This window comes from Gastrolobium bilobum, unplaced genomic scaffold (genome assembly GCF_033153095.1).
Source record: "Gastrolobium bilobum isolate Gb01-03AN ecotype WA unplaced genomic scaffold, APGP_CSIRO_Gbil_v1 utg8637, whole genome shotgun sequence".
In the NCBI taxonomy this organism is placed as follows: domain Eukaryota; kingdom Viridiplantae; phylum Streptophyta; class Magnoliopsida; order Fabales; family Fabaceae; genus Gastrolobium; species Gastrolobium bilobum.
Window position 1 is genome coordinate 435820 of NW_026898325.1, and position 13831 is coordinate 449650.

Genomic DNA, 13831 nt, shown 5'->3' on the forward strand with positions numbered 1-13831 from the left:
AACCTTCCTCTCTCTCTCTCTCCTCTCTTTTCTGAGAAACCAAAATAAAGCCACGCCCCAAGCACAAACAATTATTTTGTTATTCTACATGTGAAGTGAAACCAACAAAGCCAACCCAAAATTGCTGAAATATGTTTGCTATTTACTTTATAAACCCCGCACTATCATAGAACTCCGAAAAACTTTGATGGAGAGATAAATAAATCAAGGTTTAACTTTTCTTATGTTATGGTGTAGGATTGTAGAAGAGAAAAAAAATAGAGAGAAGTTAAATGTAGGTCCCATATTTTATATTAAAAAAGAAAAGAAAAATTATTTGACACGAAAAACAAATTTACGTAGGAAAATGAGAGTATCTCATGTGGCATGAGAGTATTATTTCTCATAAATCAAATGCAAAGATAAATTACGTTGCCTTTTTAGAATAAATGTTTTATAATCAATTATGTAGTTTTTTTTTTCTTTAACATATTACACTCTTCTTCTTTTAAAGAAATTTTTTTTATCTTTAATTGATTTTAATATAAGAGTTCAAGTTTTCTTACGTTGTAAAACAGTAAGAGAGAAAAAAAAGAGACAAGTTAAATGTGGGTCTCATATTTAATATTAAAAAAAAATTAATTAACACGAAAAATGAATTTGTGTAGAAAAAATTTTTACTATCTTGTAGCAGGAGAGTATTATTTCCGTTAATATAAACGGTTTTCTTAACGTTAATTAACAACTATAACCAATTTTTCAAAAGTATTTTTTTCTTTCTATGTACTTGTCATGAATTTTACATGCAACAATTTTAAATACTTATTATTGATTTTAGATTTTAAAAAATAATATTAAATTGTCAACACTCATAGAGTCATAGTATCAACTTTAAAATTTGACCCAAATTTTTTATTTTATCTTTTAAAATTCAAAATTAGTCATGTTTAGAATTATAAAAAACATAAAAATAAAATTACTTTTTAAGAAACTCACTATTTTTAAAATAATTAAAGTGTAAAACATATTAATTTAAAAAATATATATAATTTAAATCAAAACAAACAATTTACGTATTACACATGATTTTTTTTTTTTTTTTTTTTTTTTAACAATCTCAAAGTGGGTGTTTTGGGAGGAGGAAGAATCTGCCAGCTTAACTGGCAAAGCCAAAATTCATGAACCCATTAAACCCACAAAATCCTCTACCCATTGATCATATAGCAAGCAAAAGCTATGAATCTATGATGATGATGAGAATGGTACTACGGTAGTGCAGCTATAACAAGGAGACAACAAGCAAAAAGCTAACAGAGAAGACGAACATGGAGAAGGAGAACATCCTGGGAGAGTCTCCCATGGCCAAACCGGCTAAATATGACCCATCTGCTAGCATGGCATCTCCAGATCCTGAACCCGACCCTGAACCATACCCATCAACCGAGTACCCAACACCCTGTTCCGTACCCGCGGATCCACTTGTCCCTGACCCTTGTTGTGATGTTGTTGAACTCGTTGGATTTGTATCTCTTGAAGATTTCTGACTGCAAAATCATACATTTAGCCAATCCTCAATTTCTTTATTATCAGTAAAAAATAAATAAAGCATTTTTCTCATTCCTGACAAATATGGTTGGTAATTTTTTTTTTTTTTTATGATTCTGATTTGTTAGTGACGAAATTCATCACCATAAAAAGCAAACCCACCAAACCATTAATATTATTGCAACAAACAATTAACTTATTAAAACAGAAGCATTAAAAAGTTTAACTTTGGCCATATGAAGCAACCACCTACCACTCTGAGTGGCAGTGGCACACTGGAAGAATTTTACAAAAAATAAAAAATTGCAATAATATGGTCACAAGTTGCAGTTTTTTTTTTTTTTTTAGAGATCCATAATAACACATAATAAAGCATAAAGCCATCTTACAACGAGTTAAAAAAAAAAACACATAATCAAGAATGCTTCCGAAATAGTACTAGGAGAAATAGAGTTAAAAAAAAAAAAGAACAAAGAAAGTTAGCGTTTTTACCTGGGAGAGGATGGACAGAAGGTGATAGTGTAATCAGCAGCAGAACAAGTAAAGGTACTGGAAGCATCATCATAAGCGTAACTATACGAACTGGGGCAAGCAGACTTGAAAATTTCCGAGTACACGGAGGGCCTACACGTCGCCGGCGAACTATACGTGCCGCTGCAGCAATATTCAGGGCTACCAAAGGCTTCACACGCGCTCTTGCACGCGCTTCCGTCCCCGGTTTTCAACTCCGATGGGCATTGCAAGCTGAGATCCGATGTGCACCCGGTTGAAGCGCAGAGACCCGACCCGCCGGTTCCTTCAACGATCATGGGAAGATTGTAGCCATCCACGAGGCTGACGTCGTAAAAGTCTTGGCCGACGGTGCCAAGCGTGAACTCAGCTAGCGTAACCGGAGGGGATGCTCCGGCACCGTCGCATTCGAGGTGGCCGGAGCCGCAGTCGCCAGTGAGACAGGATCCGGAACCGGATCCGTCGAAATTGCAACCGGTTCGGCCCCAGAATCGACCGGACCAGCCGGTGGGAGCTTGAAATGACCTGGAAGTATCCTTTGGAAGCTCGAAGCCAGTGGTGTCAAGCATTGGGGTACCCGCATTAGCAAGAATACCTGGCCACACTGTGTAGTCGCATTTGTTTACAAATGTAAACATAGCACCCATAACACCTGACATATGTATGTTATATTATAAGCCAGACCAAAATCTAGTATTGTAAGAAAAGAAAAAAGAAAAAAGAAAAACAAAGACAGTGTTTTTACCTGCAGGAGTAAACAGTAGCAGGGAACAGCAAAGAATTAAGGAATCCATAAGAAGATGTGCTGCTTGGGAAAATGGGTTTCGTAGGAAGTAAAAGCAAAGGAGCAATGTGAGAGACTCACAACTGGGTTATGTTACGGTGTGAAATGTGAAAGAGATGGCTACAATGGTTAGCTGAGATGATGGTAGTGGAGAGTCTGGAGACTGAGAATAGTACTAGGAATCAGGATACCCAAATGCCAAATGGAAAAAGGGTTTGGATTAAGCATTGAAGAGTAGCTCACTGTCCACAAAACGAGGTAAAGTGTTTTCGCGACAGGTTAGTCAGCAACAGGCGTGCAAATGACTCGGAGCAAGTAAGATTTTAATCTAACTGAGTTAAATCGGCTAGGGTGGTGTAAATTATTTTAAGTTTGTCGACTTATTAGTTTTATAAAAGTCAAATTATAAATTTAATTTGACTTATTTTTACAAAATATAATGTTTGATTTGACTTATCAAATCTTTAAAAATGACATGTTGCAATCCCTAAAATATAGGTTATCATTTTTTTTTTTTTTTTTTGTGTATTTAACTTTGTGAAATATATATGTTTTTATGCATACAATAATCCAAAATATTAACAATTTAAATATATTGTTGGAAATAAAAACAAAAAAAATGATAAAAAAGTAGAATGCTTACAAGATATATAGATGCATAAAACATCCGTTAGTAGGGATATAAATGAGCCGAGTTATTTGTCAAGGGCCCAGGATTTAACTTGCTTTAAGCTTGGCTTGCTCTGGCTTGTTTAATAGATAGAACAGGTTCAAGCTTTTAAAAAAAACTTGTTTAGCAAACAAGCACAAGCCTGATTTAACGAGGCTTGTCTCGAAAGTCCATGAGCTAGCCCAGTACATTATTATAATAAATAATATATTTTTATGTCACTAATTCATTAATCCTGTATTTCTAACCCTAATTTTTTACTATTGTCTTTGACTACATAAGTAACTAACCAAACTCAAATACTCTTTCTCTATTCTTCTTTGAAGATTATAATATAATAAGCTTTAGAGTCTCGATAACTTATTCTATTAACGGTGAAGTCGTCGCAAGTTTAAGAAGAAATTTTAAAGGTTAGTTTATATTACATATTTTTCTTAAAATATTCTTCCCCCACATTCTCTATTTCACGAGTTTGATCAATGTTTAAGAAAAAATTGCGAAACTCATTATTCGATCTTAAAATATATATGGACTGAATGAGTTTTATAATTGTTTTTTATCTGATGAAGGAATACATAATTTGATATTTTTATAGTTTCAACATTTGGACGTATGTGTGTTTGAAAAAAATACATTTTATTATTCTAAATGACCTAAGTCAAGCTCAAGCCAAACCCTTAATTTTTTATAAACAAGCAAAGTCAAGCCTAGAATTTAAGTCGTAGCAAGCTAATGAGTTAACCCAAGCTCAAAATATTTTTCATAGGCTCTTCTTGTTTAAATTAAAGTTTGGCTCAACTCAACTCATTTACACTCTCACCCGTAAGTCAAATAATATATATTTTTTTGATAATTTTTTTAGAAAGAAGCAATTTTGCCAACGAGACAAAAAAAGAACAAATAGTATAAAGAATGAGGACTTACTATCAACTATGAAAGTCAATGGAGAGAGATGGATGGTTTGGAAGGAAAGACAAGTTGAGAAAGGGGCAGAAGAGTAATGAAATTTGGCAAATGAAGGAAAAGAGAAGAGCGATGGCCGCGACAACAAAGGAATTGAGGTTAAGAAAATATGTATTTATCAGGTGAAAAGAGGAAAGATTGCGAAAAATTAAAAAACCATATGATATAATTTCATTAAAAAATAATAATATATTAATTTATTAAAAAATAATAAGATATTGTTATTACAAATAAAAAATATATAATGTATTGAAAAATACGAGTCGGACTTGAGGCTTAGAGACCAAGCTTGCTAAAATCGGCTTGTGACTTATTTCTAAACAAGTCTTTTAATGAGCTCAAGTCTAAAATGTTTTTAAAACGAAATAGGCCAAAAACAGGCTAAGCTGCAGGCTTTGACAAGTCATCTGACCCATTTCGTTACACGTCTAGTTAGCAAGGAACGAAACTCATATCAGCTCATGAAAAATAGAATTTATTCGTGTAAAAAAAAAGATTTTATATTTATCATGTTACATGACCCGGAAAGATGATCCCACACACACATTTAAGATGTAGGGCCCACATGATTTTTTTTCTCATTCATCATTTTACTTTCTCTCTCTTTTTGTATATGTCCGTATGAATATATTTTTTGTCTTGTAACATGATAAATGTAAAACTTAAAAAAAAAATTATACATTTTTTACGTTATTGCTGTATGTGTATTAATAATTATATTGATTATTTAAAAAAATGAAACTAATCATAATTAAAAATTTTATATTATATAAATGGTTTCATTATTATTTGATTACATAAAACAGTAAATAAAAAAAAATTAATTGTCTGTAGTTGAATAAATCCGCTAAAATTGTGCAGTCTGATTTTGGAAAAATTTTAATATGCTCCAGGACCATCATGGTTATTTCATTTAAAAATTAACACCTGTATTAATTTTTTTTTTCTCTTTTCAATCTTTTATTTTTTTCTCTCACCTCAATCCCTCTTAATTTTTTTTTCTCCCAAACCACAGTAACTTCGCTCGTGAATTTGGATCGAACCGCATGGGAGTTACCAAATACCTGGTTTTATGAGTCTTTGCTATGACGTTGTTGGGCCACTTTTAATGGCTTGCTAGGCCTGATGCTTGGTGGGACTTGCCGCGTATAGTTGTCATGGCCTCACCAATGTACGCTCGTCTGATTTTATGGATCTGTTCCGTAAAAGCACCCGATAATTGATCTGTTGAAAGAAAAAGCGAATCCAATGTAAGAAGACGCTACAATTTATCTCGTTGTTGAGCATTGTACCAATGCTGAAAATATTTTCCTTATTATTATAAGTGGTAGGAATTTTTTAAAGCGGTATAAAAATATTAAATTTCCAAAAATATATATATATATATATATATATATATATATATATTAAATTTTATACTCATTCTTAACCATTACTTTTTATATATTTTATTGAAAATTAATAATTAATTAATAAAACAACCCAATCAATTACAGTGTTTGATATACAAAAATCTACTATTATAAATTATTTCCCACTATTACAATGACTATTTGTTCACGTCCTTAATGGTAGTTAAAATGAAGATTTTACTTATAAAAAAAAAAATAATGAAGATTTTACCTAAATTAGGAAGAAGAATAAAATATCGTATAAAATTTTAACGTAAAAAAAAATCATAAAAAATGTAAAAACGTTTGGAATCTTGATAAAATTGTTTTGATTAAAAAAAATTATAAAAGCATAAAAGCGCATATTTAAATCAGACTTTTAACTATCATGATCATCATCCCCACATCATTGTCATTTTTTTTAACAAAAGTCAATGTTGAGATATATAGTCCAACATTGGTTGAAGAACAACTAATGTGAAGTTTATAAGGCCTTGGGTACTTTCACTCTTTGAGCTAGCTTTTGGGGTGGTGTATCCCAAGATTCTTTACATGGTATCCATATAAATACTGACTCGTTTTCTTATAATTGATTGAAAAGGAGTTAAATAAATTCAATTAATCATAGGAAGTTAATGTTATGGTTGACGGAAATATTTATTATGATTCAGGACCACCCAATGATTTGGTGCTCCCTCTCACAACACTAATTTTTTCTTTCCCTTTTTACCCTTGTTATTTTTCTTCTTTTTCAATTTTACCCTCCCATTTATACTAGGGGACCACCTAAAAAATGGTGGTCCCGGTCCACCATAAATTCTCTCATGGTTGAGGATGAGGATGTCTGTATGCTTTCTACCTTAATTTTTATATTCGAGATTAAGACTGCTGTATCTTAAATATATTATGAAGAGTGCGCCTTTAAGACTATCGAAAAGACGAAAATCTATACTCATGTGAACACTAATGGAATAATATCTCACTGTTAAACGAATAAGAATAATACGGTACAGCTTATCAAAAAAGAAAAAAAGAATAATACGGTACAACTTGATTGAATTGGTTCATATTTAATTTGAGGGAATGCTTTTTATGGAAAATGAAGAGAAACGAGAATGAGATTGAAAATAAAACGGAATATGTTTATTTCTAAATTTGGAGAAATAAAATGATCATTCCATTTTTTATGTTCATTACGTTACAATTAAATAAAAATATTAAAAATATTATATTTTTTATGTTAAATAAGTTTAATCCGGACATATTTAGGACAAAAGGGGTGTAAATCAATTTAAGTTAATTAGGAACGAAAATATACATATTGACTCTGAGATTAAATAAGTTAAGTCATTTTTTATACTTAGATTTGGATAAAAATGAAATGAGAATTTTTCTCGCTTTCATTAAGAATGTTTGTTCCTTTGAAAATGGTCATTTCTACATGTGTTAATTCAAATTAACATGCAATAATTTAAAAACTTTCGAACCAAGCTCAATGTGCTGTTTGCTGTTGCCAAGCAAATTATTAGCCTAACAAATGCGCTTATAAGTCATCAACTGAATGGGCCAACACATTAGCTTAAATAGTCTATTTTTTTTAAAAAAAAATCTTCATGTTTTTTATACTTAAAAACTTTATTTACTTACTTCGTCACTTTTTTCCCCCTTTAGTGTAGTTTAAATTTTAAAAAATAATAAGTAAATTTTTTTACAAAAAAAATATTAATTTACATCATAAAGAGTAAAGGAAAATAAATCCTTCACATATCATATAATTACTCCAGTATTATTTTTTTCCAAGGCGTCCATCCGTTTGTTGAAATTAATCTTTTTAAGCCATAGAGTGCAAGATTTTTGTTACTGATCCCAAAATATTTTATCTGGAAATCGAACCAAAGAACTTTCAACCTTGTGATTCGATCGTTTGATAAAGCTCAATTACTATCTGTATCATCCCTTGAGGTTTATCGAGTAATATTTTAAAATAAAAATATTAAATTACTAAATTGACTTGACTCACTCTGAATTAATTAGCTCCTGTCATATTATCTCCAAATATATTTAAACCCAATTTTTGTTAGTTCTATTTGCACATTTTATTGGATTATTCGGTTTAGCCTATCAAACTTAACTTATTCTAATATTTCTATTTAATCATTGCTACTTAACAAATTTATAAATGAAATTTACATACATTTAATTTTTTTTTCATTCAATTACTTATAGTCAAAACAATAACTTAAATTTGTTCAGATAATTTTTTTTTTTTAGAAAAATAGATAAATTCTTTCCATTTAAGTTAATATTTATTTAAAATTTTCTTAAAATGCAAATAAGATTAAAAAATTTAAGTTAAAATGATTTTCTAATTATCAGTTATACATGCTTATAAATATCATTTATTCTTTTTTCAGTTTAATCTATTCCCTCCGAGAATCATCCTGAAACGAGTGCAAACTGCAAAGTAGCAATTCGTATGGACACAAGAATCAAGGCACGGTGCCCCAAGATTTCCGAGCGTGAATTATGCAGAATGGTTGATGGACCATAGTGAGTAACGGTGGGTCCCTGTGAGTAGTCACCGCTACCGTTTTAGGATCGGCATTGGTTTAAGAACCCCACTCTTCTTAATGCCACTCGGATGCTGAAATTGTTCGCTTTACAGTTTTTTATAACTAAATACATCATAGGTTCTTGCCAAACTTTTAAAGCACAAGTGCGGGATAGCTTTTATGCATGGTATAAGTTATCGACAGTTATATCAGCTTTAACAAATTTAATGATGGGGGTGCTAGAAAAATGTTAAGTATGGATGCATGCACAGTGTGAATTTACTCCTTTGGATGACTGATGGTGATGTTCCCTTAAAATAATCGAACAGTGGTCTATTTGCTACAAATTCAAATTTTTTTTTTACTAAAAGTCATGTAAATAGTAAAATTTTTCAAAATATCACCCGTGCAAATCCATTACAATAGATAACGAGCTTTATTTGCAAATGTGGTACATTTTTTTATGGTCATCTAATTCGAATTAAGTAATCAAAATGTCAATATACTCTTAATAAAAACATAACACATGACAATCTAATACAAATTTGCCACATAGGTTAGGGGATTAGGTACCCCTCAATTGGCAGCCTTCCTTTTTTGCAAAAAAGAAGAAGAAAGAAAGTAAAAAGGCATCTAGCTTGAGTGTACAATACTCTGACTTGGTTTTCGTAAGGAGACAAGGGAATTTTACAGGAAAAGCCTTGAACGTCAACAGATCAAGTTCAAAAATATAACTTTTCCAAGAAGGAAACAGTTATGAACACAACATAAACAGGTTCTCATCCAAACATAATCTTGAAGTCAGCAGCACCAAGAGAAAACCAGTTCAAAAGATTACTTTTTTTAACTATGATATGTCAAACCAGACAAAATTCTCCCCTCAATTCAAACACTATCTCTCTCCGGCTCAAAGGCTTCAAAACTCTTTCTTCCTCTATTCCTCCAAAGAATTCAACAAACTTAACATAGGTTACGTGAGAAGAAAGAGAGAGAGGAAGATAAGGAAACAAATTGAATCTTGTAGGAGGTTTACAACAAAAAGAATTCATAATTAGGGGATCTCATGATATTGTTCAAAAACCTCATCTCCTTTCTTTGCATTGCTTTCTTGACAATCTCATCCCACGTTAATAGAAGAAAAGCATTAGAGGTGCAGACACTGAATTTAAATGTGTTTAAATTTTGTTGAGCGGTACCTAATTCGCTAACCTATGTAATGAATTTGTATCAGACTGTCACCTGTTTTGTTTTTGTTTATAAATATTTTGATCACTTAATTCACTACTACCAATTGAAATTAAATGGCCACCAATGTGTCATGTCTGCAAACAAAATTCGCTATTTGTAATAGCGTATTTACACGCGTGATATTTTGGAAAATTATAATGTTCGCATGATATTTAAGCAATTTTTTTTTAAAATGTGTGACACTTTTGTCATTGTTCCTAAAATAATTGTTAAGAACCTTGGGATACACCACTCCAAAAGCTAGCTCAAGGGAAGAGAGTGTCCAAGGCCTTATAAAAGCCATATTAGTTGTCCATCCAATCAATGTGAGACTATATATCTTAACACGCCCCCTCACGCAAGAGCCATTTAGGCTAGAAGCGTGAAAAATTGCACAGGCCCATTTTTGGTTTACCTTTTTGTGCTCTTTTTTCTTTATTTTAATTTCACTTTTTAAAGCGGGGAACGGTGAGGCTCTGATACCATGTTAAGAACCTTGGGATACACCACTTCAAAAGCTAGCTCAAGGGGTGAGAGTGTCCAAGGCCTTATAAAGGCCATATTAGTTGTCCATCCAATCAATGTGGGACTATATATCTCAACAATAATAGTGGCAACTGGCATATATTTGTTAGAGACTCCACACTCAATTTAGTATGAGGCTATGATGGATAATGTAATTTAAAATTAGATTCATACTTGAGGCTCAAGATCTTATAAAATAAAATCAAGGAATAATCGTTCATTGATATGATTGTAGGATTGTGGATGCCTTCTAATTTAATGGGACAACCATAGCATGTAGAGATTAAGGTGGGATCAAAGATAATGAGCCAGACATACACCCCATATACCGATTCAGAACAAAGAAATATCATGAAGTGATTCTTACTAGTTGTTTTACTTTTTTTTTTTTTTTTGGAAAGTCTAGTTGTTTTACTGTTAAAGTTTAAAAAAGAACCCCATTTTGTTCTAATTTCTATCACAGGGAAAAGTTAACTTTTGTTCAAGGAATAGTGTCGGTCGGATGACACAAAAGAAGCTTCTATTATTTCCCCCTTAAAAAATTCGATTATATGTTAATGGATTCCGGCATCTGATGAGGAATAGGGATGAGGTTTATAAATTAGGCCATAATTGATGCGGAGCAGTCCAACAAACAATTTCCTTTCCTTGAAACATTTGATCCACTGTAATCTTACCACTTCAAAGTTAAATTGAATTATTTTTAACGTTATCAATGAAAATAATTTAACTAAATTGGATATGCTATTTAAAAATATAAATTATATATTTATAGTAGATCTGATATCATTACTAAACTGACATTTTTTAAATGATGAGGAATGACTATAATTTTCATAACAATTAATATTAAGCATGTATCTTATCCTCATCCCTTCAATCTAATTTGAGTAAACCAAGCAAGAGTGTAAAACGTAGTTTATGTTTGTTATATTCAGATTATTATGTTAGTTAACATATTCAGATTATTATGTTAGTTAACATATTCAGATTATTATGACTAAAAACATTTGAATGAAATTCATAATTCTCTTTTAAGAACATTCTAAAAATTAATTTATCCCTTAAATTTTCATACAAAGCTCAATAGTCGTTACTGAAATTTTCACTATTTATTTCTCTTGAGATTATTACCCAGTTGGCCTGTTGCCTTGTATACTATGTTATGTAGGTTCAAGATGTTGATGCAATATTAACAGTATAGGATGTTGACGGAAATTGTATGGTCCCACCTCAAAGCAGTGAGTGGCACTAGGCCACCACCAGCTTTAGAGACAAATTACTCTCAAAATTCTTCCCAAAAAGTATAGCGAGGCATTAGAATATTTGATATACATGCATTTTTTTCATATAAAATCCGGGGAAAGTTTCTTTTTTTTTTTTTTTTTGCCAAATAAACTTGTCTAAAGTTGTATCCAATGACGAGCTTTTTGCTTGAATCCACGAATTGTTTACAGACTACAAAACATTACTCCATAAATCAGCCTCATCAACACTATTATTTGCCGCGCGTATAGGTAACAGGCAACGGATATTATTGAGTCAATCATAACTAGCAAAATCTGACAGCAGACTGAAGAAAATATTGACTTAAGTTATTTGGTTGACATATTAAGTTATCGGCGAGTCACTGAAACAAATATATAATCTTATTTACATAACTTGTGCTCACCAAGCGTACTATATTAGATTAACTCTAATTCTCACCACAATGAAGATAAAAGTTTGAAACAGTCCTCCAAACAGCCAAACACAAAAAAATAAAAATAATGTATAATAGTGTTAAATGTAACTTTGGCAATAAAAATAAGAAAAAGAAAATTATATACCTTTTTTTTTCCTAATTCAAGGTATTTTGCTTTGTCAAAGTGTTCATCTATAACCATTTAGATGACCGTTATTTATTAAAAATATTAAAATTACTATCAATGTTATTAAACTTGATATGATCATTCACTCGGTCTTGTACTAGGTCATTCGTTGGAGCGATTGAAATAAATAGATATATAAGAATGTATAGTCCATATTCTAAATTCAAGAAAAAAATACTAACGCAAGCCAACACAATTTAACAAGTACATGTTAATCTTTTACGAGTTAAAAACTTAAATAACACAGGCTGTCACAAGTTTAAAACACAAACAATCAACCGTAAAGGTAATTCAGTTGGCAAATGAGTTTCCAAAGATTTGCTTAGGTCAGGAATTCAAATCTGTCTCAAGTAAATTCTTAAAAAATCTTTGGAGGTCAGAGGGGGATTAGTCTTATCTTTCCTCTGGTAACGAAGTTCAATACACCCGTTAGGCCGTACTCCACAATCACGTCTTAAAAAACGTGATATTCAATTTCCAAAAAAAAAAAAAAAAAAAAAACCGTAATATTCATATTGAAGTACAAATTAAAGCATACGATCATATATTTTTGTCTGACTGAACGAAGCAAGTTTTTACTTTTCAAAGCCAATAAAGATGAAGGTTGGAATTTCGTTAAGTGTGAAAGGAGTCAAGTTACTGCTCATACCACTATGCAGCACAATCATGATGGCTGCTAGGCAATTAATTCTGATTATAAAAATTCTCAGGTGATACAAGAATTTTGATTGGCCTGGTTCTATAAGTTCTTTGAAGGATATAAAACTTAAGGACCTGAGTTCCAGTTATCCCAAGATTCAGAATTTCTTAAAATTGTATTTCATATATTGGGAGTTTAACTACTTGTAAGATGGCAAAAAAATAATGTTACAGACCAGAGAATAATGTTTAGCTTTTCTTCTATTTTTGTTACATTTCTAACTAACATTGTGCATCTATCTCAGTTATCAGGACGCCTCCTAATAGCTTATGGTTAGACTGCTCTAGGGTTTTTTAGTCTACAAGTCATACACAGCAAAGTGATCTCTTTAGTTTTGGAGTTAATGCAAGAAATCCTCAATGGAGGAAAATCCTATGACAGGTGAGCAATCCCATTAGAAATTAACATACTTGCAGTTGAACATAAGCCACATTTAAAATGTAGGATTTGCTTCATTTGAAAGCTTAATTATAGGCCTTATCGGACCAAAATGTCAAAATTTTGGGCTAGTTCGTGCGCAGGCACAATTTTAATTAGAAAGCAGGTAGAATCTATAAATCAATTCTACCATTACTCAAGCAACCATGAATGTTAATATTTATACATATCCATCTTTAGAGTTATTTACACGATTCATGTCTATGCATCATAACCATCCTATAAGACATGATTTTCTTTAAAGGAATTGTTCAACCTGTGATGAAGGAATGATAAGTTGATATCTCTCTTCAAGTTGGAGGATAGAGGTAACGAATGTTTAACTTGCAAATTAAAAAATTAAATATTTTCATGTCCAATGTTTTACTAAAAAAAAATCCACAAAATATGGTTAGAAAGAAGGGGAAATATATTGTAACAAAGTTGTGTTACTACCATGTTACTACCAATCAATCTCACCGTTCGATCAATTATGTTGATCCAACGGTTATATTTATTTCTATCTTTGTGTGGTCATGATTTTCCAAATTTAATACTTTATATATATTTCCACCTTTGTATGGTTATGATTTCTCATATTTAATGCTTTCACTTTAAATATGGAGAATCATAACTATACAAAGATGGAAATAAATATAACCATTGGATCAACATAATCGATCGAACGGTGAGATTG

The 13831-nt window shown here is 31.4% G+C and overlaps 1 protein-coding gene across 2 annotated transcripts; it reads right to left on the minus strand.

Annotated features, from left to right (window-relative positions):
• Positions 1 to 1237: 1237 nt before the first annotated feature.
• LOC133314894 (thaumatin-like protein 1) lies at positions 1238 to 2872 on the minus strand. Of its 2 annotated transcripts, XM_061516420.1 has the most exons (4): positions 2780 to 2872; positions 2017 to 2686; positions 1435 to 1523; positions 1238 to 1401 (listed from the first exon to the last, which is right to left on the minus strand). In XM_061516420.1, the coding sequence occupies exons 1-4, from the start codon at positions 2826 to 2828 to the stop codon at positions 1259 to 1261; spliced, it is 951 nt and encodes a 316-aa protein (XP_061372404.1). In that variant the 5' UTR covers positions 2829 to 2872; the 3' UTR covers positions 1238 to 1258. The 2 variants fall into 2 exon arrangements, with proteins under 2 accessions (XP_061372404.1, XP_061372403.1); XM_061516419.1 differs by having other exon boundaries at positions 1238 to 1523.
• Between the last annotated feature and the right edge of the window lie 10959 nt (positions 2873 to 13831).

Coding starts and splice junctions, on each gene's coding strand:
- LOC133314894 (XM_061516419.1), bottom strand. CDS start 2,828: ATGGATTCCTTAATTCTTTGCTGTTCCCTGCTACTGTTTACTCCTGCA. Junction 2,687..2,779: donor GCTACTGTTTACTCCTGCAG/GTAAAAACACTG, acceptor TACATATGTCAG/GTGTTATGGGTGCTATGTTT. Junction 1,524..2,016: donor TTCTGTCCATCCTCTCCCAG/GTAAAAACGCTA, acceptor ATGATTTTGCAG/TCAGAAATCTTCAAGAGATA.